At 35.8% G+C, this 26,111-nt stretch overlaps 1 protein-coding gene across 9 annotated transcripts in view; it reads right to left on the bottom strand.

Moving 5' to 3' along the window:
- CASK (calcium/calmodulin dependent serine protein kinase) overlaps positions 1-26,111 on the bottom strand; it is a 365,515-nt gene that overhangs the window by 166,410 nt on the left and 172,994 nt on the right. For all 9 annotated transcript variants that reach the window (XM_016156554.2, XM_036226931.1, XM_016156547.2 and 6 more), the window contains exons 4-5: positions 8,409-8,486; positions 3,276-3,348 (exon numbers count right to left, since the gene is read on the bottom strand). In XM_016156554.2, the coding sequence (XP_016012040.1) occupies positions 3,276-3,348; positions 8,409-8,486 (151 nt within the window). The remainder of the gene's footprint in view (positions 1-3,275; positions 3,349-8,408; positions 8,487-26,111) is intronic.

Here is a 26,111-nt window from a genome sequence, read left to right on the forward strand (position 1 = left end):
AGGTGGCGTCTAAGCGTCTTGGATTTCTGTTTTATATAAAGTCTTAATGTCTTTTTTTCCCCTTATAGATGTTTAATCACTCTCGCTACCCTCAGTCTCAGTTCCTGTCAGTGTTAGCGACAGTTTTGGTAGCATTTGCTCAGATTCCCCTGGCGCTCTGTGGCGATCCATCTTGGAGGGTACGGGGGAGGGGCCCTATGGGTTGGGGTATGGAGGCTGCGGCGTAGCCTCGGTTTTGCAGCCACAGCTGGTAAAAGTCAACTGTTGTTTCTTTGCCATTCCTGCTTTTCTGTTGTCCCTGTTTCTCTGCCTTCTGCCCTGATTACTGGGACCTGCTGCTGGCCCAATGGAGCTCATGGCACTCCCAGGCAGGGCTGTTCAGGGAATTCACCATACCTTCTCCCCTCCCCCTCCTCCTGCAGGGAGCTCTGATGGCTGTGAGAGGCAGCTTCTTTATTTCTCTCAGTCTTCCACCCAGCATCTGGGGGTCTGATCTGTGGTAGCTCTTACACACAGATCCCACACTCAGACATGCTGGTGTGCAGTTTGGGTGTTTTTTTGTTGAGTTTTAGATGTTCAGCTTATTGTTGTTTCAAGGGGAGAGATCTGGGGACATCTCTCACTCTGTCATGTTTAATCCAATTCCTCTGTATTGTTCATTTTTGACTGGTTCTTTTCTATGTTCACCATCTTCATTTTTATGTTTTCTATCTCTTTGTTAAAGTTCTCACTGAGTTCATCTACTCTTCCCCTAAATTCACTGAGCATCCTTATAATCAGTGTTTTGAACTCTGCATCTGGCAGATTGCTTGTCTCCATTTCATTTATAATTTTTTTCTGAAGTTTTATTTGGTTCTTTCATTTGAGACATGTTTCCTTATCTTCCTGTTTTGGCTGTCCCCCTCCCCCGTGTTTATATGTATTAGGTAGGGCTGGCTATGTCTCCTGGCCTTAGGAGAGTGGCCTTATGTAGTAGGTGTCCTGTGAGGCTCAGTGGCAGTCTTCCCTGGCAACCTGAGCCAGGTGCTCAAGGTGTGTCCCTTGTATGGGTTGCGAGTGCCCTCCTGTTGTAGTTGAGCATCGATTCTGTTTGCAGATAAATGGGAGGGATTGGTCTTGAGGACTGGCCAGCAAGAGGCTGATCCTATGGAGCAAGATTCACTTTAGCAGGGCCCTGGTGCCTGCCCAGTCTGTTCTTTGGATATGTTGTCCTCGAGTGCAACTCTGGGTGGTGCTCTGGCTTAGTCAGAAGCTGCCACAAGAGTGTGCCAGTCCTGGGGCCTCCTGGGAGGGGCCCCACCACAGGCCAAGTTCAGCTGTAGCCTGCGCCCTGCCTGAAGCCATCTGGCAAGAGTAACTAAGCAATCTGCAGATGGCCGCCACTTATGCTGGGTTTAGAGGTGCCTCAAGAGTCCAAGCCATGAACCAAAGCCAGTTGCCGGTAGTGCTGGGCTTGGGGCTCTTCAGTAAGAGGTATGGAGCATGCTGAGGCCAGATGCTGCTTATCTGGGTTTTGTGAACCTTTGAGAGACTTTAGGAAAGTCCACAGCATAAGCTAGGCCAGGCTGTTTGTGTGGAAAAGCCACTGAAAGAGGCTTGGGCGAGCCCATAAGTTGGGTGGGACAGGGTCTCAGGGATTCACCAGGGAGGGGCAACCAGTGTTAGCTGTGACCTCCTGCATCTGCATGCTAGGACAGGGAAGGGCTTAACAAAGAGACAATGGATTCTGCCAGCACTTATGTCTGGGAGAACACTCCCTCTCCAGCTTTCACCTTGAAGCTAGAAAATTCAGTTCCTCCCTGTACGTTCCAGACTGCACTGGCTGCCCCAGCACTGGAGCTTAGAGACAGTGAGTCCATCAGCAAGTAAGTCTACACGTGGGCCTCCTAAGAGGAATGTCTGCGATTTTTGCTGACCTGTCTCACTCAGCCATAATCTCCACTGGTTTTCGTAGCCAGAATTCTCTTCCTGGTACTGGAACCCTAGGCTGGGGAGCCTGGTGTGGGGCTGGGACCACTTGCTCCTCTGGGGGTACCTTTGCTGCTAAGATATTTCTCCTGATTCTCAGCCACCACAGGCATGTATGGGGACCAGGTCGCTCTGCATCTCCGCCCCTCTTACCACTCTTGAAGTAGCCTCTTATATGTCTCCTATTGTAAGACTTCTGTTCAGCTAGACTTCAGGTCACTCCCAGGGATGGCTGTTCTGTATCTAATTTTGTATACAATTTTGTATGTAATTTTGATGTGGTTGTGAGAGGTGTTAAGCACAGTGTTTATCTACTCCACCATCTTGACCGGAACCACCTTATTGGATTTTCCATTTGTTATTATAACATGCCAAGAGATTGTCGTGAAATTGTTCATGATTTTCCTCAGCTTTAACCATGAGAGTTTAAGTTAAAATTTCTCAAACATTATAGAGAATTTAACTAAACTCTACTTGATTTTCTTAACCATTAAAATACATTGACAAAGCCAGGCTTTTGATAATATGTCCTGAGGGAAGGAGAGCACCACATCTGTAGATGATGAGGGTTAGAGAGAGAGGCCAGTGACAAACTATCAGAGTGCTGAAAGTGGACAACAAGGTCAGAGAAACCTCAGGGGCTCTTAGTGATTCGAGGCCTAGGAAGGGGCTGGGGATCAGGAAGAAGACCCACTGGTCTCTTTTCCTGCATGTCTCCATGTTCTTGCTGACACTGTTTGGAGCCAAGGACTGATAGTTCTCATAAACTTGATACTGGAACAAACAGGAAGAAAAACTGAATAATGGTAATATTCATGTACCTAAGGGTACAAACAATATTACATCTATAATTATAACTTCAGACTATTTTAAAAAATTATTTGCAAAAATAATAAAATGCTGACTATTCTACACTATGGCATTACAAAAATATAAGTGTATAATGACCTTTTACTATATAAACCAAATTCTCACCCCTGCAATTAACTTAGTATAGGATATTGTTTGTTTTTTCCTATTTGTTGGATTTTTTATTCTTTTCTCAGAAATAGAATGGCAAAAAAAGAAATAACAGAATTTTAGAATGTATATATATTTTAATAAAAGTAAGGAAACTGAAATTATAAAAAGTGCTGCTTTAAGAATTAGCATAGTGACTCCTCAAATATAAAGCAGTTAAATAATATTTTATTTCTAAAATTTAAGATGCTTTCCCTGAGAATATTAGAGAAAAATTCTAATTAATATTATTATTACAAGTCAGTTTCTCTTCACAAATATTAAAGTTAGTAATAAAGGTGACTTACCTTCACATCCCTGTGAATTATGTTGTTATCATGACAATAGCGCAGAGCTTCTAGTATCTGTCTCATGTAATGACTGTAGAAAAACAAAAGAAATCTAAAACTGTAAAAAAAACCTTTTATTTTTCAAACTTAATATACAGTTGTATATAATAGCTAGCTTATATATAATTACTAGTTTGTAGCTCCCACATTCATGTTTGCTGCCCATGCACACTTTCCATTTGAGTAAACAAGATTGGTGGAACGTGAGACCTAATAATGAAAAGTTGGCAGTATCACAAGTTTATGAGCTTCATAAAGAAATCATGTGTTCTATATTTTTTAAGATATCAAGTCAAAAGAATTTCAAGCAGTTTATAAGTAAAATAGCCCTGCAAGCTAAAAATTCCAGCATTAAAACAGTTCTCTGATACTCAGTTATACTACTTAATTATACCGGATTGCTATTAAGTGAACAGTGCTCAGAGGAATGCCAAAAATTCTGACTAAAGGGTTAGGGGCCTTTTATCTGCCAGCAGAGGCTGGCTCTCTGCTTTATGTCTATTAAGCTCTAAGGATGAATATGAGAGGAGAACCCCCTTACGCCCACAATTTCTTTTTGCAACATAATCATGTTTTAGTCAGGGCATCCCTGAACAAAGCGGAGTTTGTACTGGGCCTAAGTCCTAGGAAGTAGGATTCCTCACATGGCCACCAGGGGTTCGTTAAGGATCCCTACTGGGTCCACTGAGGAGTTAGCCTTTTGAAGAAGTCCACATAGGGTGTGACAAGAGTAGTTTATTCAGTATTTTTTCAGAACTTACGTTGATTTCCTTCCCTCAATTCTAAAGTTCTTCTTCTGTAATCCCACCTTTTCATTCTGGGTGTCTTTTTCATCTTCTCTTCTTCTGCATTTTACTCTCTTCATGTATTTCCTTTTTTCCTATTATCCCTCTTCCTTTCTCATTTTCTCCTTTTCTTTCCCAAACCAGCCATGACATAGAAATGCAATATACTCAATATTATTTATTGTATAATATTTACTGAATTTTGTTTTATCTTTCTAGATCTTATATTCCCCACACTTTAAAATAAAAATGAAACAAATAGTACTTATAAATGACCTTGTGTGTGTACTTGTGTACTTGTGACTCAAGACAAAAAATATTTCCCCCTCTTGCTTTACAATTAAAAGACATTTCCATTAAATTCCCACTTTGGTAGGTTACTTTCTAACCAAACTCAATATAAATGTCCCTCTTATAAGCATATGAATTATTTCATTTTTTTAAAAAGAAAGGTAGGAAAACAAAAAAATCAACCCAGACATTGTTCCTATACTTATTGTAACCTTACAACTAAGCTCTAAGTAGAGAGGTAGGCTCATGTAGGCCTTAGATGTTCCATTTTTCTTACTTTGCAAATGCACACATAAGGGGTTGTGGTCACATACTCTTTGCATGGGACAATGCAGCCTGTAATTAAGTTTCTGTTTGAGTTAGGGGTTCTTAACTTGGTGTTGTGGCCCTTTCCTGGTTCAAATCAGGCTTTGGAGGATCTGTGACTCCTTGAAATGGTGGAGTCGAAAAACGTGAAAGTGCTTTATAAACTCTAAACCATGCTACAAAGACTGTCATTATTATTACAATTTTATTATTATTGTTAAATTTAGTCGAAGGATTAGGAACAGCTTATTTGTGCACCTAGATGTGAATAGTGGGTAAGTTTAAACTAGGTGATGTGGACATAGCTTATAACTATAGTATGGACTACTTTGGATATATGGTACTAGGACAGTCACTTATATCTTTAGCCTAAAGAAAATTCTAATCTCAAAGAGCCTCAAAAATACTCACTGAATGAATATTTTAAAATCTGAATATCAGAGTATTCAAGTATTTCATCCAAATATACATACATATCAGAATCTCTGGGTTATGTATATGTAGAATTGTTTTCTCTCCAGATAGATCTTCCTCTCCTGAAAGATCAGATTTAAACTGATCTTTCTCTACCTTTTTGGTCATGACCCTGGGAGGTATTCATGTGAACAGTATGCAAGAAGAATAAAGAGAGAACCGAAATCCACCCACATGTTCTAGAGAGTTCCTGACTAAACTTTAATCAAAGAGTTCCATTTCCTGAAGCATCATGGTGGCCTATCCTTGCAGAGAAACTCAGCAGTATATGTTTGTCTCCATCTTCCTTAACGATCAGGAATAATGAGAACTCTGTGGAAGGAAAGAGTTGGCCAGCAACACACTCACTTCCTTTGTAAGGAGGCATTTTGGGGGTGGTGGAAGAAGAGAAGGGACATGACTTTGTCTACTCTCCTTGTCAACTCTGGGTAAAAATATTAATGTTCTTTGCTATGCAGAAGAGAACTTATCTCTGAAATGCCCTTAACAGAATGTTCCTGGCTAAGAACTACCTGTGGTAAATAGAACCTGGGATCTTTGAGGCATGGATGACTTCTTGGAAGATGTCATGTAAAGTATACAACTCTCCGGGCATACAATGGAGAGGTTTAATAATTGAAATGCTCCCCTGTGTGTGTGTAATCCTACAAACTTCATGTAGAGACCTCACCTATTCTGGGCCAGAGGGGTATTTCTGTAACAAGAAGAAATGATATGGGAAGGATTGAGGTGGCAAGCTGCCCTTGAAGGCCCAGATCTCTTTATGCTTCAGCTGAACCTTTTGATTACCTGTGTCCTTATAATTACTTAGTAAAACTTGGTACTAGGTAAGATCTCTTTGATTTGTGAGACTTTGATTTGATAATTTGATCCTGTATGTTAGCTCATGCCACAACTCATTACCTCTGAAAGAACAGAGGTAATCACTAATTGGGTTGTAAGGACTGAACACAGTTTTATTTTAGCCATGCTTTGCTGATCCTCTTGAAGTTCAGCCAGTTGGAGAAAAGCAACATTATCAATTTGATTACTTGGTGTCTCAGAGTCTTCTTGCAGTTGGTCTCACTAGAATGCTGATGTAAGCTGAATTTCCCAACAATGAATCAGAGAGAGAAAGGAAGGTTAGAAGTCATCTGGTTGAACATTTTAACCAAAAAAAAAAAAAGAAGGATCTATGTACCCTTGTTACATGATCACTGATATTCTGCAATAGGAAACATACCTAATAATACTTTCTTAGGCTGCCCCTCCTGCCTTTTTGGTCATTTTTAGAAAGGGTCTTTAATAAATCATTCGAAAGTTGTCTTTCTGCAGTGTCACTTAGTGGTTTCAATGCTAATTTTTTCTGGTCCATTTTGGAAAGTTCCTTTCATGAAACTACCATTTTAGCAGCAAATATAGGGGGATTTTAAAATCAATAGGCTTTCATTTTGATTTATATAAACATCTTCCTTTTCTATAAATCTCAAGATTGGGAGAGACCCCCAAGTCATTTCACTGTATGACACCACCTCTATATTCTACTATTTTCCCTATTCGACACCCAGCCCAGTGTCAGACAGACTTGAAGTTAAGGAAAAGAAATATTGATGAGTGGGGACCAATTAAAAGTGGAAAAGGTTAACATCAACAGTGCCAGCAGATATGCTAGGTACATCAGCCTTACTGTGGTTCAAGAGGAAAAAGTTATCTTCCTCCATCAAGGTTTACGTTTTATAAAATCAACATTCAGAATTTCCAGTTTTCCCTATTTGATGCTGCTGTTGAAAGATGTCAATATGGGAAAGTGCAAAAGGCAAGCTGCCTCAAATTCTTAAAGAAATATATGTAAATAATGATATGAAAAAGTCTGAGAGTTTCACGTTGTTGGATAAAGTAGTTTACCACTATTGCCATAAAAAAACCAACATGGCATTGACTATTTTTTGGTATTAAACAATGTTTTTTAATTCTGAAGCACAATAAAGAATAATACTTAAAACTATAGTAAGAACTCAAAACAAAAAAAAATGAGATTAAAAAATCACCTAGAATGTGCTTGAATGAGCATGGCACAAAATAAAAGAAGATATTTAGCAATATATTTAATCATACATATTTAATATATTTAGTTAATATATATAAACTTTCACTTGCTTCCTCTTCCTAGCTCCACTAGCACAAAACAGTAGCTATCTTGAATTGAGTATATTCTTTATCTTGTGTTATAGTTATGGCTGCTCCATCCCCTGAGATCGGGGCTCTTGCTCCTCAGGCAGGAGGAGGCAGGGCAATGAATTTGAAGAAGTCAAGTTACTCTGAGCTAAAAGTTGTATGAGGTAGTCTTCTAGGCTGTTTCTAGCTATATTTGTCCATGATGCCGCAATTATAAAATGAATGATAGGAGGAAAGACGAAGATATTACAATCATTTAGTGGTCACTGTTTCTTAAATGGTAGAAAGTTTTAATAAATCCCAATGGATTTGTGTGTTTAAATCCTTCAATATATTATGGTTGGTGACTGAGGAGAGATGCTGTATGCCATTAATGTGTGTACCACATGTATTAAAAAGGCAATCTATTGGAGTGAATGTTTATGATATGATTGTCACCAAAGCAGAAAGCTGTGTTGCTCTAAACCTATAAACAAGTGGCCCAGTGCATGGCTCCTCTGATTTTTCATATTTACTCCTCATTTTGAGATATTGGTTCTTTATAACTCCTCCACTTAGAACAATGACTGCCATTTGTCTGGGATATCACACCAAGGCCTGAAGTGAATATATTCAACAGAAAAACTGTACTTTTATTTCTGTTCTTTCTACTGTTCTGTCCTTTTCTTCAGATTAACTGGCCACATGACAATTCACTATCATTAAAAGGCAAACTGAAGAACCAATGAGGCACATCTGTCAAAAAACAAAAATCAAACACACAAACAAAAAGCCTAAGTTTAGTTCTGCATGGTTCCTGAGCTATCAAATCTCTTCTTGTATAAAATTCATCAGAAATGGGAAAGATAGCAGTATTAATGTGGAACTGTAAACTCATGGTAATAAATTCATTCAATATTTTGCATTTCCAGTCACTATTTGGTTCCACTAGTGCACATTAAACAGATGTGCTCCTTGTAGGGGAGTGGCAGTATGCCCATCATTAGTTCAAAGAACAGGCCACTTTATATATTTTTTGGGGGGGTCATTTCCTTCTTTTACTTGCATCTTGACCTCTGGGGAGTTTATACAAATTACATACCTGGCTACAGCTTCACTGTATACAAAACCAGCGTCAGCTCGTTTTACGATTTCAAAACATAGATCAGCTCCATCCATACTGCAGAGAAATGTAAAAAAAAGTATAAGAAAAGAAGAAACTCCAGGAAGAAAACACTGAAAGTGAATATATTGTAACTAAGTTACTAGTTGACTTACAGTTAATGATTGTAATAAGTCAGCTAAATCTCTTTTCTTTCAATGAAAAATATACATAACTTATAAAGGACATTATAATAGCCTTAACATTGAAAATCTACAGTGAAAGAAATAGGAAGAACAAGCAAATTATAGCATCAAATAACATAAGGTATGGAAAACTGACTATAAATTTTCTTTAGGTTATCACAATAGGAAGTCTCAGGAAAGGGCAAAGCTGGGGACAGAATTTTTGAGTTAAATTCTGAAATTATCTATGTCTAGCCATGTCATGTAATATTTTAGGAATATGACAAGGATTCTAAAACATTTAGCTATAGTTATCACCACTAGGATATCTAAGTTATATACTGTGGAAGGAAAAAAATAATTAGCTAATCAATAATTTATTTTTGTTTACAGTTTTATTACCAAAGTTAATTGTGACAAACTTATTCTAATAGAGTGATGTGTTGGTGACACAGTGCCCTCAAACTTAAAAGGTTCTCTATTCCTCACCAGATCAGTTAAGATCTCTTGTTGTCTTGGCCACACATCTTGCCTCTTCTACCTATCCTGTTCCAATGACTTTTAAGAATACCTCACTCTCTAGGCACACTAGTCTTATTACTACTCCCCGAATATACCATTTTCTTTTTTTCCTTTTCTGGACACATGTGTCTGTATACATTGCTTCTTATATTCAAAACCTACCTAACTCAAGGTTCCATTCTAATCCCATCTTCTCTCAAAAGCCCCCAAATGATAATCAGCCACGTTAAGCCCTTTGTTTGCTTAAATTCTACAACCCCATATAGGCCATATCATAACATTCAGCACTTACATACAAATATATATGGGTATATATAAAACTTTTGCCATATCATTACAGATATTAATGAAATAATTCAAATATTAATAGTTAGCTAACATTTTCACAATGTTTTAAGGCTTATAAAGTGTTTTCAAATCCTGTATCTCCATCCATTTATTCAGTAGCTCAGGCTCCAATATATCTGCTGCAGGTATTATACTGAGGAAAGAGAAACTTCTAGTAGGGAAAGAAAAAGAACTAACTATTCATTACTATTACTAATAATTACTAAATAATTAGTTATAATAATAATTAGTAATCATTACTAACTAATATTACTACCCACTAAACATCATGGGAAGCACTCCTGCTTATATCTCCCTTCATTCTTATAATCACCTCATGAGGTCAGCACCCTCATTCTTAAATAATTTGTCTGAATGAGTTAACTAGTATGTGACAGGGACAGGACTCAAATGCTTACTTATGTTCAATGCTCTTCCTTTTATCCAGAGGTACATCTACTGGGTGTGCAAGGACCAAACGCACGTATTTAAGCTCAACAGTTCAACAATAGCATAAAGTCCTAAAGAACAAGTGTATTTTATACTTTCAACACAGAAGACTGAGCATACAGTAAATATTTAATAAATAGATGATTATATTAATTAAATTTTGGTGTGTTTTTATTTAAATGAAAATATTTTCACATTTATATATATGGCTTTACAAATTTTACTTAGTTTCTATTTCTCAGCTAATGAACATTTTCCAATGTTAAATAGAATTCTTCTCCAAAATAATTTTTATGTTGCCCTAGTCTATTCTGAAGCATAGCCGTGCTCATTCTCCACCAACAGAAATTAAGCCCAGATGAACATGATCATGCATCTTTGTGAATGACCCTGCTCATCTGCTATAGTAAAGGTAAAATTTTTGATAACACACACTACTGGAAAAATTTTAACAATTCATACTTCTCCTACTGAGTGTGAAAGTGTCCTTTCCTTTATTTTGTCTCTGCTAGGATGACTAGTTTTTAAAATTTTTGCTAACCAGATAGCAAGAAAAAGTCATTTATGATTGCTTTAATTTGTTTTTCCTTGATTACTAGAGAGGCTGAATGTTTTCATTTCTTTGCACTGTGAAGAGGAAAAACAATTTTTAAAGATGACTATAGTTTAAGCTGGTTGGTTATAATATACGAGGACTGAAAAACACGTCAAAGGAAGAAAATTACAGTGTTGTTTAACTGTTTTCCTTATTAATTATGAAATGTGAAGACAAGCACTACACAACTTAGATAAGAGTTAGGCAAATGAGAAAGTTAAATTAATTGCATCATAAAGCAAGCTGTTCTGAGAGCCAGAGGAAGTTTTTTGAGGGACCTAGAGGAAGGAAACAAAGAGTCTTTGGGGTAGGAGAAGGTAGTAACATAGTGAGAAGTCAACCTATGGAGGAAACCAGTCAGTGAGAAATAACTGGAAATTATTTACTGTCCTGTGCTATAATTACCGGCATGGATCAATCCATTTATTCTGGTCACCTGAAATACTAGTACTTGAAATGACAATCTCTACACATGTATATACATACACAGGTATTTTTAGGTTTCTACTCTTTTCCACAGACCTGTCTATTCTTGTATCTAGTACCATACCATTTTTAATATTGTAATAGTATATGTTAATATTTGGCAAAATAATTCTCATTTCATTATTATTCTTCATCAACATTTCTTATAATTTTTTTTCCCAGGTGAATTTTAAAATTGGTTTGTCAAATGCTAAATCATTTTTATATTTTAGCTGAGATGCCATTTATTTATAGGTTAACTTCTAGGAAATAAAATTTTTCTAATATTCTCATCTATGAAAATGATATGTCTCTCCATTTCCTCTCATGTCTCTAGTTAATAGTTTTCAGGTTTTCTTTATATTGGTTCCAAATACTGATCATTGAGTTTTCCCCTTGAGACATTTTATATTTTTAGTTGCTATTATAAATGGGATCTATTAGGTATTATACATTTTTAATACAATGGTTCATAATAATGGTTCAGAGGTATTAAACAAAATCACCTATGTAACTTTTTAAATATGTATGCATGTTTTTTGAGGAGTTGATATGAAAATAACTCATCTCTGTGAAAGTAATTTTCTATTATTAAAGCTATTTAATCAAGTATTCATAACATTAATTGATATTAAAGAGGTAATCCATTAACTTTTAATTTTGTGAGATACAGAAATAAAAACTAAAAATGCTGTTATTAAAACACATTTTATTCATCACTTAAATTTAAAATATATGTATTCATAATACATACAATCCAAATACAATAACCTTGAACAAATAATTTAATGTCTCAAGTATTTGATAAACTTTATTTGATAATATAATGCTTCTAAAAAGAATTATAAGACTTCTTTCATTGCTTTTCTCTTTGGCTTCCCATCTTAGGGTGTTTCTGGGGCTGTCTAGAAGCTTCAAAAAGCATGTTCTGAATTTTCCCAATTGGTTCCATTCTGAGAAAGTGAAATGCAAGGGAGAAGAAGCCATGCTATGGATGAGTATAGGGAGTGCTTCCATACTATATACAGAGAAAAACTATGGGAACTTTACTGACTTCTGAAAAGTGATGAGATTATGAAAGATCTTAGCCATTCCTCCCTTTTGTCTATCTGAATTAAAAAAAAATTTAAAATAAACACACATTACTTATATAATAAAAAAATTTATCCCAAAACAAATACACCAAACAAACGAAATAGAGGCACGAGGTATGACTGGCTATATGCTGAAGGGATCAGAGTATATTACCCCAAAATATGTCACTTTGATATAGGATTATTTTGAACTGAAGGTAATTAAAAAACAGCAGACACAGAAAGAATTCCTGCTCTCCTCCATTCTGTCCCAAAACAGTGCAAAAATTTCTTTTTGTAAAGGTGTTCTCTTCTCAAGTGCCAGGAAGAGAACTACTCTTATCTGCATAACAAACCTTACTAAACAACTTTTATTTACAATGCATGTTCTGCTCACCTTGCAACAACTTACCCCCAACCCTAGACGCCCACCCTCACTACTCTGCTTCCTTTGTCTAGTTTCTTTTCCACACATTACCACTCTTTGTTAAAATAGCATATAAGCCTCTGGGTCTAACTGCCTCTTTGTGGTTTTCGTTTTTTTTTCTGTGAGCCCCCATGACCCTAACATGTGCGTATGAAATAAATCTTTTCTCCTGTTAATCTGTCACTTGCCTGTTTAATTTGCAGGCTCCAGACAACCTAAGAGGGTAGAGAAGTTATACCTTCCTCTACAATGCATTCTGTAAAAGCAGAGAAGAAGGGGACTTGTAGGAGACTAGCACCTGATTGTTTGAAAAAATATTTCCAAAATCAATTGTGGCAGTTTTTTCACCCCTCAGGTACATTATGAACCAATATTTTTATAAAGTACAAAATCATGTGTTATGATTTCACAGCAGTGTCAAATTGCTCCAACTGTTTCTAAATGTTTACTCTCAATTTCTGTACTAATCTCATTATAGATTGGTAAAATTTGGTAGATTAGAATTCATCTGCAAACTATTCTTTGAGGAACACTGTAAAGAACAGACCAAATCTGGATTTCTTTGACTAGCGTTTTTTCTGAAGGTGACAAAAACAAAAACAAAAACAAAAGAACAAAACAAGCAAAAATAACTATGAAAACTGGGTGAGTGAAAAAATATTCTTAAAGCTTTAAAGAATTAACAGTATGAATATAAAACTACCTAGTGAGAATGGGGAAAGAAAGCTGATTCTGTCCTGGGGGTAGGAGTGGGCTATGGAAAGAAGGCAGCTTTGGGAGATGGGGGTGGGGTGTCTGCACTTTTAGGGAACACTGGAGTCAGTCAGATGAAGACTGACAAGGTCCAATTGCTTTTGCACCAGGGTGATTCAAAAGTAGAGACAGAGCTTTTCTTTTGGCAGACCCTAGAAGAGCCTGCCAAAGGCTAATACCCTGATAAAACGTCCCATGTTCTGGGCTGGGGCCATAAAGAGCTGCATTTTGAAAACAGGGGTATAGAAAATATTCTGGTATTGATAGTATAAAAAAATCCACAATGGTTACCATAGAGATAAAGACTGAACTTAAAAAACTTTAGCAAGAAATTATAAAACGTGACAATACAGATTTGAAAAAGCAGCAAATAGAAATTTTGGAATAGAAAAATATAATGCCAAAATTAAGAACTTAAGCAGATTAGATAGCTGAAAGAGAAAATCAGTGATCTGAAAGATATATCAGATTGAAGCATAGACAGACAAAACATGGAAAATATAAAGGTGAGCATAAGAAACAAAGGATTATGGTGAAAAGGTCAGCATAAATTTTATTGATGTTTCGAAAGTGAAGCAGAAGCCAATACTGAAAATACAATGGCTGATAATTACCCAGAAATAATTAAAGATACCACTCTGCTGATTTGAGAAGCCCAATAAACATCAAGCAAGATAAATAAAAGAAATCTGTAGTTACAGAAAATAGTGGAAATGTATCTTAAATTAATATAACTGCCAAACCAAAATTCTCTTTTTACTAAATAAACCGTTAAAGAATAAAGGTAAAAAAATTCTTTCAGATAAGCAAAAAAACCAAGAGGATTTGTCACCAGCATATCTATCCCTAAAGGAAATACAAAAGAGTATTCCTCAGGCAGAAGAAAAATGAAGTCAAATAAAAACTCAGAGATGCAGCAAAGCATAAAAAAACAAACTATGTACAGTCATGCATGGCTTAACAATGGGATATGCTCTGAGAAATGCACTATTGGGCAATTTTATCATTGTATGAACACCACAGAATATATGTACACAAACCTAGATAGTACAGTCTACTATACACCTAGGCTACATGGTATACCATCATTGTATATGTGGTCAATCCTTGACCGAAATGTTGTTATGTGATGACTGTAGGTGAATCTAAATCATCAATGACTGTATAAAACAACCATTTTCTCACTCTCTCTGGAGAGAGAGACCATATAAAATAATAACTATTCTGAGAGAAAGAGTTGATTATTTTAAATAAAAATCCTTGACAATAACATCTGTCAGGAGGCATACTGCAATTTCTAGGACAACCACTAAGTTCTCTAACTTTTTGACACCAGAGCCCTTTTCTATTCTTAAAGATTGAGACTCCCAAAGGAATTGTGTTTGTGTGGGTTTTATCCATCAATATTAAAAATTAAAATCCAGAAATGTAAAAATCATTTATTTAAAAAGAGCAATAATAAACCCATTATATGTTAACGGAAATATTTTTCATGACAAATAAATATATATTCTAAAACAAAATAAATTCAGCAAGAAGAGTGACATTGTTTTACATTTTGTAAATCTTCATTTCTGGTTTGATAGAAGACAGCTAGATTCTCATATCTGTTTCTACATTCAGTCTGTTACAATATGTTATTTGGTTGAAGTACATAAAGAAAATCTGGCCTCATGCAGATATATAATTGGAAGGAGGTATATTTTAATAGCCCTTGAAGATATTTGTGAATATTCTTTGATACTATACCAAGACTCGAGAAGTAGTTTCTTACAGATAAATTGCAATATGGAACCTGAAACTCTATCAGTGAACTTCCTTACTTTGTTAAACTATAATCCATTGTTCTGTCTTGTTCTTTGAATAGATCTTTTACTTGTTCATGACTTTGTAACATGCATCAGTCGTTTGAAAAATACTGGTCCATCGAGTTATGCAGATTTTCAAAATATTGATACACTTGATTGTATGATATAAAAAACCACATTCACTAATATCACCACTCATGACATTAGAAACATTCTTTAAGACCTGGGAAGCTGTTAAACTCATGGTGGCAGATACAAGTTTTCCACAATTCTAATTTTCAAGTGAAAATTAGAATTTCATCACTGGCAACAACTGCTATGAGTTGTTTCCCTTGAAGTAGGAGTCTCACTTCATTCATTTTTGATTAAATGTCTGCCACATATCCAAGTTTGAATAACTTTGGTTTGTCTGTGATGTTACACACACACATACCTCTCACAGTGTTGGAGAAACTTCTTGAATCAGGTAATCTACTGCTGATGGAAAAACACATCAGTACAACCTTTCTGGAGGGCAATTTTATGGTGCTTGATGAAAGCTTTAAAAATGTGCATGCCTTTTGACTCAATAATTTCATTACAAGGGAAATAATCAGGGACATTTGCCAAGTTTTAATGACCAGGGTTTATCATAGCTATTTATAATAGGAAGAAGTCAGAAACAACCTAAACATCTAACAATAGGAGAATGGTTAACTAAACTGCAGTAAATCCACAGTGTAGAATGTTATGCTGTCATTAAGTTGATGCTATAGAAGTATATTTATTGATATAGAAGGATGTTCACATTTATTAGGAGGTACAAACATAATACAAATATATGTATGTATGCAGATTCATTGAGTAGTTTTTGGATATTATAACAGGGTGTTAAAGAGTGGATGGGGAGGGCTATATTTGAATATTTTTGTTTTTGATTTTACTTTAAAAAAATAAACAAGTACTACTATATTTGTCATGAGAAAAACACTGTAAATATTAAAAAAATAAAATGCAAAAATACTGCTTCAGAATGTAGCTAAAACAGTATTTATAAAGCAGTTTGTATCATAAATTTATGCTTTAAAACTTTAAATTACCAAATTTAACAGAAACATTACAAATATGGATGTCAAATATTAGAAAATAAGAAAAGCTAGTCAGTGAGATTTCATCAGGAGAAAATGTTTTAAAAGAAAAGTAGATTAAATCTAATGAAGACAGAAGGAAACAATAATGAGCAGACATTAATGAAAAAACAAACAACAGAGCAAGAGAGAAGCAAAAAATAGTTTCTTTGAAAAGATTAATAAAATGGAACTAGAAAATCCCTGACGTTTTGAAATTGAACAATATACTTTTACTACACAGATCTCAGAACAAATCATTACAAAGAAAGTATTTAAAACTGAATAATAAAAATAAACATATCAAAACTTATAAAATGCAGATAAAGTAGTACTTAAGGGAAATGTACTGTTGCAAATGCATATATTAGAAAAGAAGAAAGCCTGAAAATTTGTAAACTAAGCATCCATCCATTCTCCATAAGTTATATATAGATCATCAATTTAAACTCAAATAAATTAGAAGGAAATAAAAATAGAAATTAATAACGTGGAAAACAAAGAGACATTAGAAGGATAAACAAAGCTAATAGTTATTCCCTGTGAAATGATGAATCTTTGGCAAGACCAATTTGTTCGGTTGCTCATGGGCACCATTACGCCAGTGGGAAGGTGGCTCAATACCTAAGATGGCTGACAGCTCACAACCAAAGTTACAGTGAGATCAGCCAAACAGAGAAGTTCCCGCCCTGTAACCCCACCGACATCCTGAGATCAGCCAAACGGGAAAAGTCCCCGCCCTGTAACCCCACCGACATCCTGGGCCAAAATCTTTAAAAACCACGCCTATACCCTAGGCACGCACGACTTCTCTGGCCCCTTTCCTTGGGACCAGAGAACCTCGCCCACAGACCCTAATAAAGCCTGTTTCATACTTTGCTTTGGCTCAATTTCACCCTCATTCTCGTCTCCTCTGGCCGATCACAATTTGAAAAAATTAGAAAAGACATATATAGAAAGCAAAATTAAGAATAAAAAAGGAGATATCATTTCATATCTTGCCGACATTAAAAAAGATGGTATTGAAACTCCATGCCACAAATTTGAAAATTTATATGAAATGAAAAAATGTCCAGAAAAACAAAAATCAAAAACGAACACAAAAAGAATTAGAAAACCTAAATAATTTTTTACTGATTAAAGGAATTAAACCAGTAATTTAAAACCTTCTGGCATAGAAAACTCTAGGCCTAGATGGAATTTTTGAAAAGTTCTACTGAACGTTTTGAGGAGAAATAAATGACTAAAAAGCAGGAACAGTCTCCAATTCATTTTATGAAGCCTACTTAACCTACATACTCAAACCCGTTAAGGACAGCATGAGAAAATCAAAGAATGATCTCACTAATGAACATTGATGTAAATAACCCAAACAAAACATTAGTAAACCAAAACAGCCACACATAAAAATTACATGAGGACCAAGCTGGGTTTACTAGAGAATTGTAAATATGTTTTAACATTTGGAATTCAATTAATATAATTCTGAACATTTAACATACAAAAATGTCTACTCCAGCAAGTCGTATTCAACAGTATTCTGGTGGTCCAAGTCAGTACAATAGGGCAAGATAAAGAAATGAAATGTGTAAGAATTGAAAAAGAAGAAACAAATTGTTATTATTTACAAATGGTATAATTGCATATATAACATGTCCAAAATAATTTAGGGTAAAATTAGAATTAATCAGAATTTAGCAAAATCACTATCATAAATCAAATGAAATTTTCTAAAGAACGTTTTTTAAAAATGCAGAAATAAATATAATAGAAAGCTGTATAGGACCTCTAGGGAGAAAAGTATGATATTTACTAAGATAAAAATAAGTAGAATAAATGGAGAGAAAATTATCCTGTCGATAGCCCAGAAGACTCAATATTGTAAACAGCCAATCTTTCCCAAATTAAAGCATAAATTCAATGGAATTCCAATAAAAATCTCAATAGGTTTTGTAGAAAATGCAAAGTAGAATCTAAAATGTATATGGAAATACAAAAGGGAAAGAAGATCCAAGATATTTTGAGAGAATAATAAGGTGGGAAGAATTGTTCTACTTGATTTCAAAATTTTGTAATATAAAGCTCAGTAATTAAGACTGTATGCTACTGACACTAAGACAGATGAACAGGGCAGAAGAACACAACAGAGCCATACATATATAGGTGCTTGATTGATGAGAAAGGAGTGACTGCAGAGTATTGGACAGAGATGGTTTCTTCAAATAAACATATGCTTATATATACCTGAATGTTCATAGCAGCACTGTTCACAATAGCCACCAACTGTCAACAACCCAAATGTCCATCAATAGTAGAAAGGATAAAGCATTAGTATATTCATATAATAGAATACAACACAGCAATGAAAAGAAATTACAGCTATACAAAGAAATTTGGCTGAATCCTAAAGATAAAACACCGAGTGAAAGAAGCAGACAAAGCAAAATACAAATGGTCTGATTTCTTTTATATATAGTTCAAAAACAGAAATAGTCTTATTTTGTTGGGGTGAATAATTAAAGGTGGTATATATTGAGTGCTTACTACGTGACTTTTCTAAGTGCTTTACATGTATTAATTCATTTAATAGTTACAAGAAGTCCATGAGGTAGGTATTATTATTAACACCCCTATTTTATTTATGAGAAAACTGAGAATCAGCAAAGGTTAAGTAATTTTCCCAAGAGGTCACACTGATAGTAAGTGGCAGAGCCAGGATTCAAACTTGGGCAGTCTGATTTCAGAGTCCATGCACTGTCTGCTTCAAAATACTCAAGTTACAAAGAGGTAAACTTCTAACTTCTGCTCAAGGGCCTGAGTTACTTAATAGAAGATGAGATTATAGCTAAGTAAGGAAAATCACAGTATAAGGAGGGCTCTGTATAACAAACCTATTTGCATGCCCATTATGGGGGCCCCATGTTCCAGAACCACCTAGGGGGAATCTTGAAAATGCAGAGCCTCCATCTCCATCCCTCCAGATGATACATGTATTGTTGATATGGTTTAAATGAATTCTCTATAGTTAATAGTTTGCCAATAAATGCTTTAATCCTTGTATATACAGATCCATCTCAAATAACCCATAATCACCATCTTTCCCCAATACTTTTGCTCTCTTAATGCCCCTGCTAGGGATGTCCTCTTTCCACTTTTCCACATGTATCTCTCCTACACTGATGTTGGTGCTTTCATCGACTTTGTATAAGTGTACCTGCCTGTTCTAGCTTGCAACTCTTTCTCCCACTGACCTCTTAGGGTCCTAAGAATCTGTGCCTATGGTCATTTAGATCTACACTACCAGTTATTATTTATTTCATGGCTACGTATCTGTCTGGTCTGTACAATTTGACTATAAACAACTAGAGGATGTAAATAGGTCTTTTATCATCAGCATAATATTCTACATATTGATGAATATTTACAAAGATCTGTTGGTAGTTAATTCATTTCTGAGAGAGGGGAGGCTCATCCACACACGAACTTTTTCATAATCCTTCCCCCACCTAAACAACTCCATTTTTGTGGGGAGGAATGGTTAGAACATTGCACATTAGAGTTTCAGAGGAAGGAAAGGGTACATCTTCAAGGGATACAGAGAGTCTTCATGTGGCCTCTCGGATAGGGGAGAAGGAGTAGAGCAGAGTGTAAGAATGAGCGAAAGCAAGAGATTAGGGGAGTGGTGGGGACTACAAGGTAGTTAAGAGCAGCATCTCTAGGCATTTCTTTTGACAAGCAAACAACAATAAGACCTGGAGCACTAGAAAATGAGTCAAGGTGTTAGGTGGGTTTAGGGTAGATTGTGGGAATATTTAAGGCGCTATAATTTGAGCTAAGCTCTCCTTTCCCATCTATACTGTAAATAGGATACAACTAAATTCTTTCAGTGTCAACTAGGACTGTGAATGGAGAAGGTACTTACAAAGGATTGTTAACTATGATATGCAAGGACACAGAAACCTTTATCTTTTCAGTGGGGACAGGGGATGTTCACTGTGACAGGAAATTGCTTAATAAAGAACTTCTGATATACTATCAAAGAGATTAAGATGATTGGGCATATCCCCATATACCTATGTACCAGTTGTATTTCTTTTGGTGGGAACTGTATATTCCTATCTTGTCCATTTGTATATGAAGCTTAATATATTCCCTTCCATTGGAGGGAGCCTTCTTTACCAATGTTCAGTAGAATGTAACCATCTTATGTTACTTAATTTTCTAGTCAATTAATTTTCTAGTTTTTTCTATTTTAGTTAAATCTACTGATGTTTTCCTTTGTGAATCCCAGTCCTTTGATGTTATGGGTTCTATTTGCAAGTCTACCTTTAACTGCTTGGGGGACCTTGATCATGCCATTTAACCTTTCTGGGTTGATAATGACTCCTTAATAAAATAACAGGATTTGGTTTAGCAATCTCTAAGGTCTCTTTATATCCATAGAATTCTGATTCTTTGAAAAAAAAAACCAGCTTGAAAGAATTTGCTATCTCTAAAATTGAAATGTAGTCTAAGATACTGTTTATCAAGTTTTAGAAATTGAGGATTGTTTTAATGACATTCTAGATATCAAAGGTTGACTTGTCACCATTTTCAGAGTCCTATATTCACTACCCTTTTCTTTTTTTCTAGACACTTCTCTTGGCTAATTGCTTAAAGGACCAAGATCTCTTGACCTCTAATCAATGTTGTTTGACAATTGTGCCTCCTGGTGGATGAAGAAACTGCAGCTACAAGAGATAGTAAATGATCCTAACATAGATAGATGATTATTTATGTTAACATGCCCCTCTATATGGTTTTCTGAAATTCCCAGAAAAGAAAGGAAGACAGTTGAGAGCAACAACCTCTGTTATATTAAGTATATAGGAACCTTGCTATTAGCCCTTAGTGTTCTCACTAATCTTTATAGCTAAACACCCACCTCCTCAACCTCTAACATTCATATATACACACACATATTTTTTTCTTTTAGTTAAGGCTCTGAAGGAGAATAAAAGAGGGGGAGGGGCCTCCAGATAGAAATCACCAAGAGTCACATCGCAGAATTTTGGAACTAGAAGTTTAATTAAAAGACTTAATGGCAGCTGGGACTAGAACTTCAGCCTCTTGATTCTCAGCTCCCTGTGTAACTCCATGCTTCCTGCTCACCTTTTTGGAGGAGGGTACACTTTCCCCTTGGCCTAACATGGACTTACATAGGTTGTTGAGAAAATAGTGATATTCTACTTCTTTAAGAGGCTTTTTAAAAATTACTGCATATCCTCACAAGTGAAGGGAATCTCTCACCTGTGCTTTTTTCCCACCTAACCAGGAGACAGACAGGGTTTCATGGTGCTAGATAGCAACCAAGCCATCACTGTTTCTGTTCTCAGCATGAGGTCTACAGAGTTCATCTAAGACTTTGGGCACTAAATGGCTCTAGTTCTGTTTACTTGGGCCCAGGTCCTTAAACTTCTCTCTTTTCTACATATCCACTCCCCTAATCTTTTAACTTCATTAATTTTAAAAAAATAATTGTGCAAATACCTTATATGCAATTCTTTATCTACTGGATGTATTAGTTCAGCTAGTTTAAGCACATTTTGTTATTTATTTGTTTATTTTTAAATTTCTTAGACCTCTGTTCTAGTCCCACTTATTTTCACAGGTGAGAGCTGGGGTAGAAACTTCTACCACACAAAATCAAATCAATCATAATCATTGTATCAGTTTACTTTCTATCCTGCGTAAGTTCTTAAAACTCTGGTGCAGGTGAGTATCTTTGATGTTTCCTAAATATCTCTAGCTCTTCTTTTAGTCTCTTCTCTGTAAAAATACAGCTCTCCCTGATTCTCCTTGATGCCTTTTATTCATTTGTAGGCAGGATCCTCAGGATGCAGTCCTTGCCCTCACTAACAGCAAAGCCCCTGGCCTATAGAAGGATGTATCCCTTCAAATGATGTTGATATGAAAACCCCAACATTTTCCTTTTAGCCATTTGTGGAATTCAAAGATCCAGGGTCATTCTCTGACAGTTCTACTTCAGGCATGTCCTCTGTTTACCTGTCTCTCAAAACACCTAAAGAACTGTAAATAATCATACCAGACTATGATGTTGCCTTGCAGATGAGAAAGGTAGGCTAATTTGGAAAATGATATCATCTTGAACGAACACACCAGGGATTAAAAATTAATTACACAGTTAACTATTTATTTTCTGTTTTCATTTTACTGCCATTTCTACTCTAAAACCAAACTAGCTGGTATAATTCTTCCTTCTAGGCAAGTTCCTATCTAACGTGAAAAAATTTATGTTGGTATTTATAAAACTATAGATGTATAGATATAAGCAAAAACAGAGGCATAAAGCATAGGTACCTGCCCAAGTTTGAATTGTTCCAACTTAGCAAGAAAAATTGGAACCATTACTCTGCCCTCATGAGACGATTCCATATGCCCGTAAATTATTTCCAAGTTTCAAATATGACAAAGAAAAAAATAGTTCTTGAATGTTCAAATAATATCATGGCCAATTTGCAAAACGCAACAAAACTCTGTATGTAGATAACTAAAAGTCAGCAGTTAACTAGACAGATCCTCTGAGTATTACAGGAAGACACATAGCCCTTACAAACTAGGATTTTCATATTAGTCTCTCCTTTGGGATAAGATACTGAAGGTTCCTGTTAAATGCAGATCCATTAATAGCTAACTGCAAAGATTTACTGAGAATTTAACTGCACACCAAGTGCCATTTGAAGTGTTTTACATGTAATAACTTATTTAACTCTCATAACAACTCAAGGAGACAGCTACTATTTTACAGATGAGGAAATTAAGGCTTAAGACAAATGTTACACAACTTGTGCAAGGTGCATAGTTAGTAGAAGAGCCAGGATTTGAACCTAAGCATTTTGGCTTCAGAATCCTGAGCTCTTAACTTCTAATCCTGAAGCTTTACAATCAATAGAATTTATGACAATGACAGTGAAGGTGATGGTAAGACTATCTAGTGTTTTATCAGAGTATTTTCCCATTTCATTTCATTCTCACAAATTGGTAGGGTTTCTAGAAACTGAGATGCCAAGCAGTAAAATGGGCTTTGTCCTAATGGTAATGACTTCTAAACTCCATCTCTAACCCAGATTCTTCTCCTGGGGGCCAGACTCATATGGAAAGCTGTGTACTAGATATTTACAGGTAGATGTCCCACAATTACTACAAAGTCAGATGATTCAAAAGTTAATTAGTAATTCCCTCCACCCCCTAAACCTCATTTCTATCTCCAGGGGATAGTCTTTCTTTGATTTGGGAGTTTGGGGCTATTACCTCTTTAAGTTAGGCCTCTCCTCATCATTCCCTTATGTTCTATTGCTATAATTCCTGTTTACGTATGTTGGATATTCTTAATCTGGCCTCCACAATTCTTAGCTTCACTTTTACACTTGCCATATCTTCCTAACAGTGCTTTGTTCTATATTGGTTCTTCAATACTGTCTTTCAACTTGGCCATATTAATTCTAAAGAGAGATACAGTGCACACACATATGCAGAAGCTCCCTTAAGGATTTTTTTTAACATTTACCAAATGGAACAGGCAGCCTCTTGTTCTATGGATGTTAACCCCTCCCTTTATCTTTTTGAAGACTTTAAAGTCCCTTTCAGATTTTCAATTGCCATTTCCATTTATTTTAAACCAAATTTCCTATCTATTTTGTTTCAGGATGTTAGTTTTTCTTTGGGTACTTTGAAATTTTTATTTGAATACTAATCTTAAATGGGGATTTGTTTTTGTTTTTGTTTTTCTCCTTCTGATTCCTCGAGTGATCCCTTTATATATGATTGCTAGAGCTTTTCTCAGCCATTGTTTGAGGCTGAGGGTCTCTGTTCCACCCCTTATTTCATGCAGTGAGCCAGACTACAGTTCAGTTCCCTTCTCTGTAGGGGTTCTCAGTCATTACAATGAAAAAGTTGAACTCCAAATCTCATCTTGCATGAAATTCTTTACTGACTTTAGTTTTGACCCTTTACTACATTCTTCACATTGACTATAAGGGTCTCTAGTGCACAAATATGATTGTATTATTGCCTTGGTAAATTATTTCAATGTGTTCTACCAACTATAGAGTAAAATTTAAAGTCTGAACAAATGTCACCTCCTCAGAAAAGGCTTCCTGTAAACACCCTATCTGAAGTAGCATCCTCATCACTCTATATCCTTACCTGGACCCTGTTCTCCATAGCACTCACTATTAGTTTCTACCTTCCACTAGAATATAAGTGTCATATAGGCATGGATCTTAAATTACTCACTGTTCAATCCTACGTACCTAGAACAGTGCCTGGCATATTGTTGGCATTCAACAAACATTTGTGAATGGATTAATTGAAATCCTTAACATGGCATCAAAAGCCCTAGCTATCAGAACAACTAAGAATGAAGGCAGTAGAGTCAAACTGCCTAGGTTGGAATCCTAGCTGTGCCACACTAGCTTTGTGACCTTGAGCAAGTCGCAACCTCCTGAAATGTAGTTTTTCTCATTTGTAAAATGGGCATAGTAATTAACCTTAGTAGGTTGTTGAGAAACATAAAGAGACAATAAAAAAGTGTAAGGTGTAAGGTGTAGCATGCAGTTACACACATTATCACTGGTTTTTATTATTACATGTCCAAAGTCATCTCCAGTCATTCCCTGATCTTGTTCTAAAGTTAATAACCCACCATTATTAATAGTGCTCCAATCATATAAGATGACTCGCATTTCTGGCCATTCTACATGTTCTTTGCTCTGCCTTAATGCTTACCTCCTTTCCCATTATTCATATAGTTGATCTGGGAGTTTAATAAACTTTTCCACCTAGAACCCCAGCCCAAACATGGAAACAGCAGTGGGCTTTTATTTGTCCCTGGTTGGACACAGAACATATCCCTGATTCGAAAGAAGGTTATCCATAGGGGATCAGTTCAACAACTTAGGATACTCTGGTTTCTAGAAAAGAAGGGGGAAACTGAGACAAGTGGATAAATTCATTTACTCATTCATTTGTAATACTGTCTCGAATGTGAAGCAGAGAAGCAGAAAGAAATAACTTGCCCTTGAAGGTCATGAAGATTTGGGAACTGGGGAACATGTTTTGGGGTTATGTGCAAGCTCTTGAGTAAACAGGGAAAGTCGGTCTTTCCAGAGTAAAGTAGATTCAAAACCCTGAGGGAGCAGTGACCTTGGTCCTTGAGGTCTTTTTTTCTAGTTTTTATGAGGCCTGGCTTCATTGTTTTTTTTTTTCCCTTTAAATTTCATGAAATTTGTATATCTTTACAACTTTACTACTTTTGTCTGGTTTCATCCCTGCCATTACCAGTTGGCAAACTCTTGATTATCCTTTAAGTCTCAGTACCACCTCCTCTATGAAGGCTCTTTCTCCTTCTTCCTCTTTCCCCCTCTCACTGTAATTCTTTACATGTCTATCCATCTCTAGGCTGACCTCCTAGCTATATCTCACAGATAACAGGCTTAAGAAACAAAATTACTAAATGGATAAAGTTGGTGACAGAGCTAGGATAATAGTACAGGCCAATCCATTTGTCTTCTATTATTTTACTAATTATCTCTCTCACTTAGGAAATGAGCTACCAGATAGGGATACCAAAAGGGAGCAAAGAAATACCAAGAGATATCAAATAGAGAGCATGTCTCAGAACTGAGAAATAATGGGAGCTCTGTATAATATGAGCACTGGACATTGATTAAAGAATAAGGGAGTTTAGTGAAGGATGGAACTAAGAGGTGACCAAATCCTTCATTTCCCAACAATATTGTTCTTGATATACTTTCTTACCTGGCTTCTGTGACACCTTGCTGTTGTGATTTCCCTTCCATCTCTTCTGCTATTCCGACTTTATCTCATTTGCTAGCTATTCCTGCTGTTCTACAACCTTTCAGATTTGGGAGACCCTTAGTCCTCAAATCCTCTTTTCTTTTTCTTCTATATATACTTGTCTAAATCATCTA

Source organism: Rousettus aegyptiacus, unplaced genomic scaffold, assembly GCF_014176215.1.
Source record: "Rousettus aegyptiacus isolate mRouAeg1 unplaced genomic scaffold, mRouAeg1.p scaffold_m13_p_9, whole genome shotgun sequence".
NCBI lineage: Eukaryota > Metazoa > Chordata > Mammalia > Chiroptera > Pteropodidae > Rousettus > Rousettus aegyptiacus.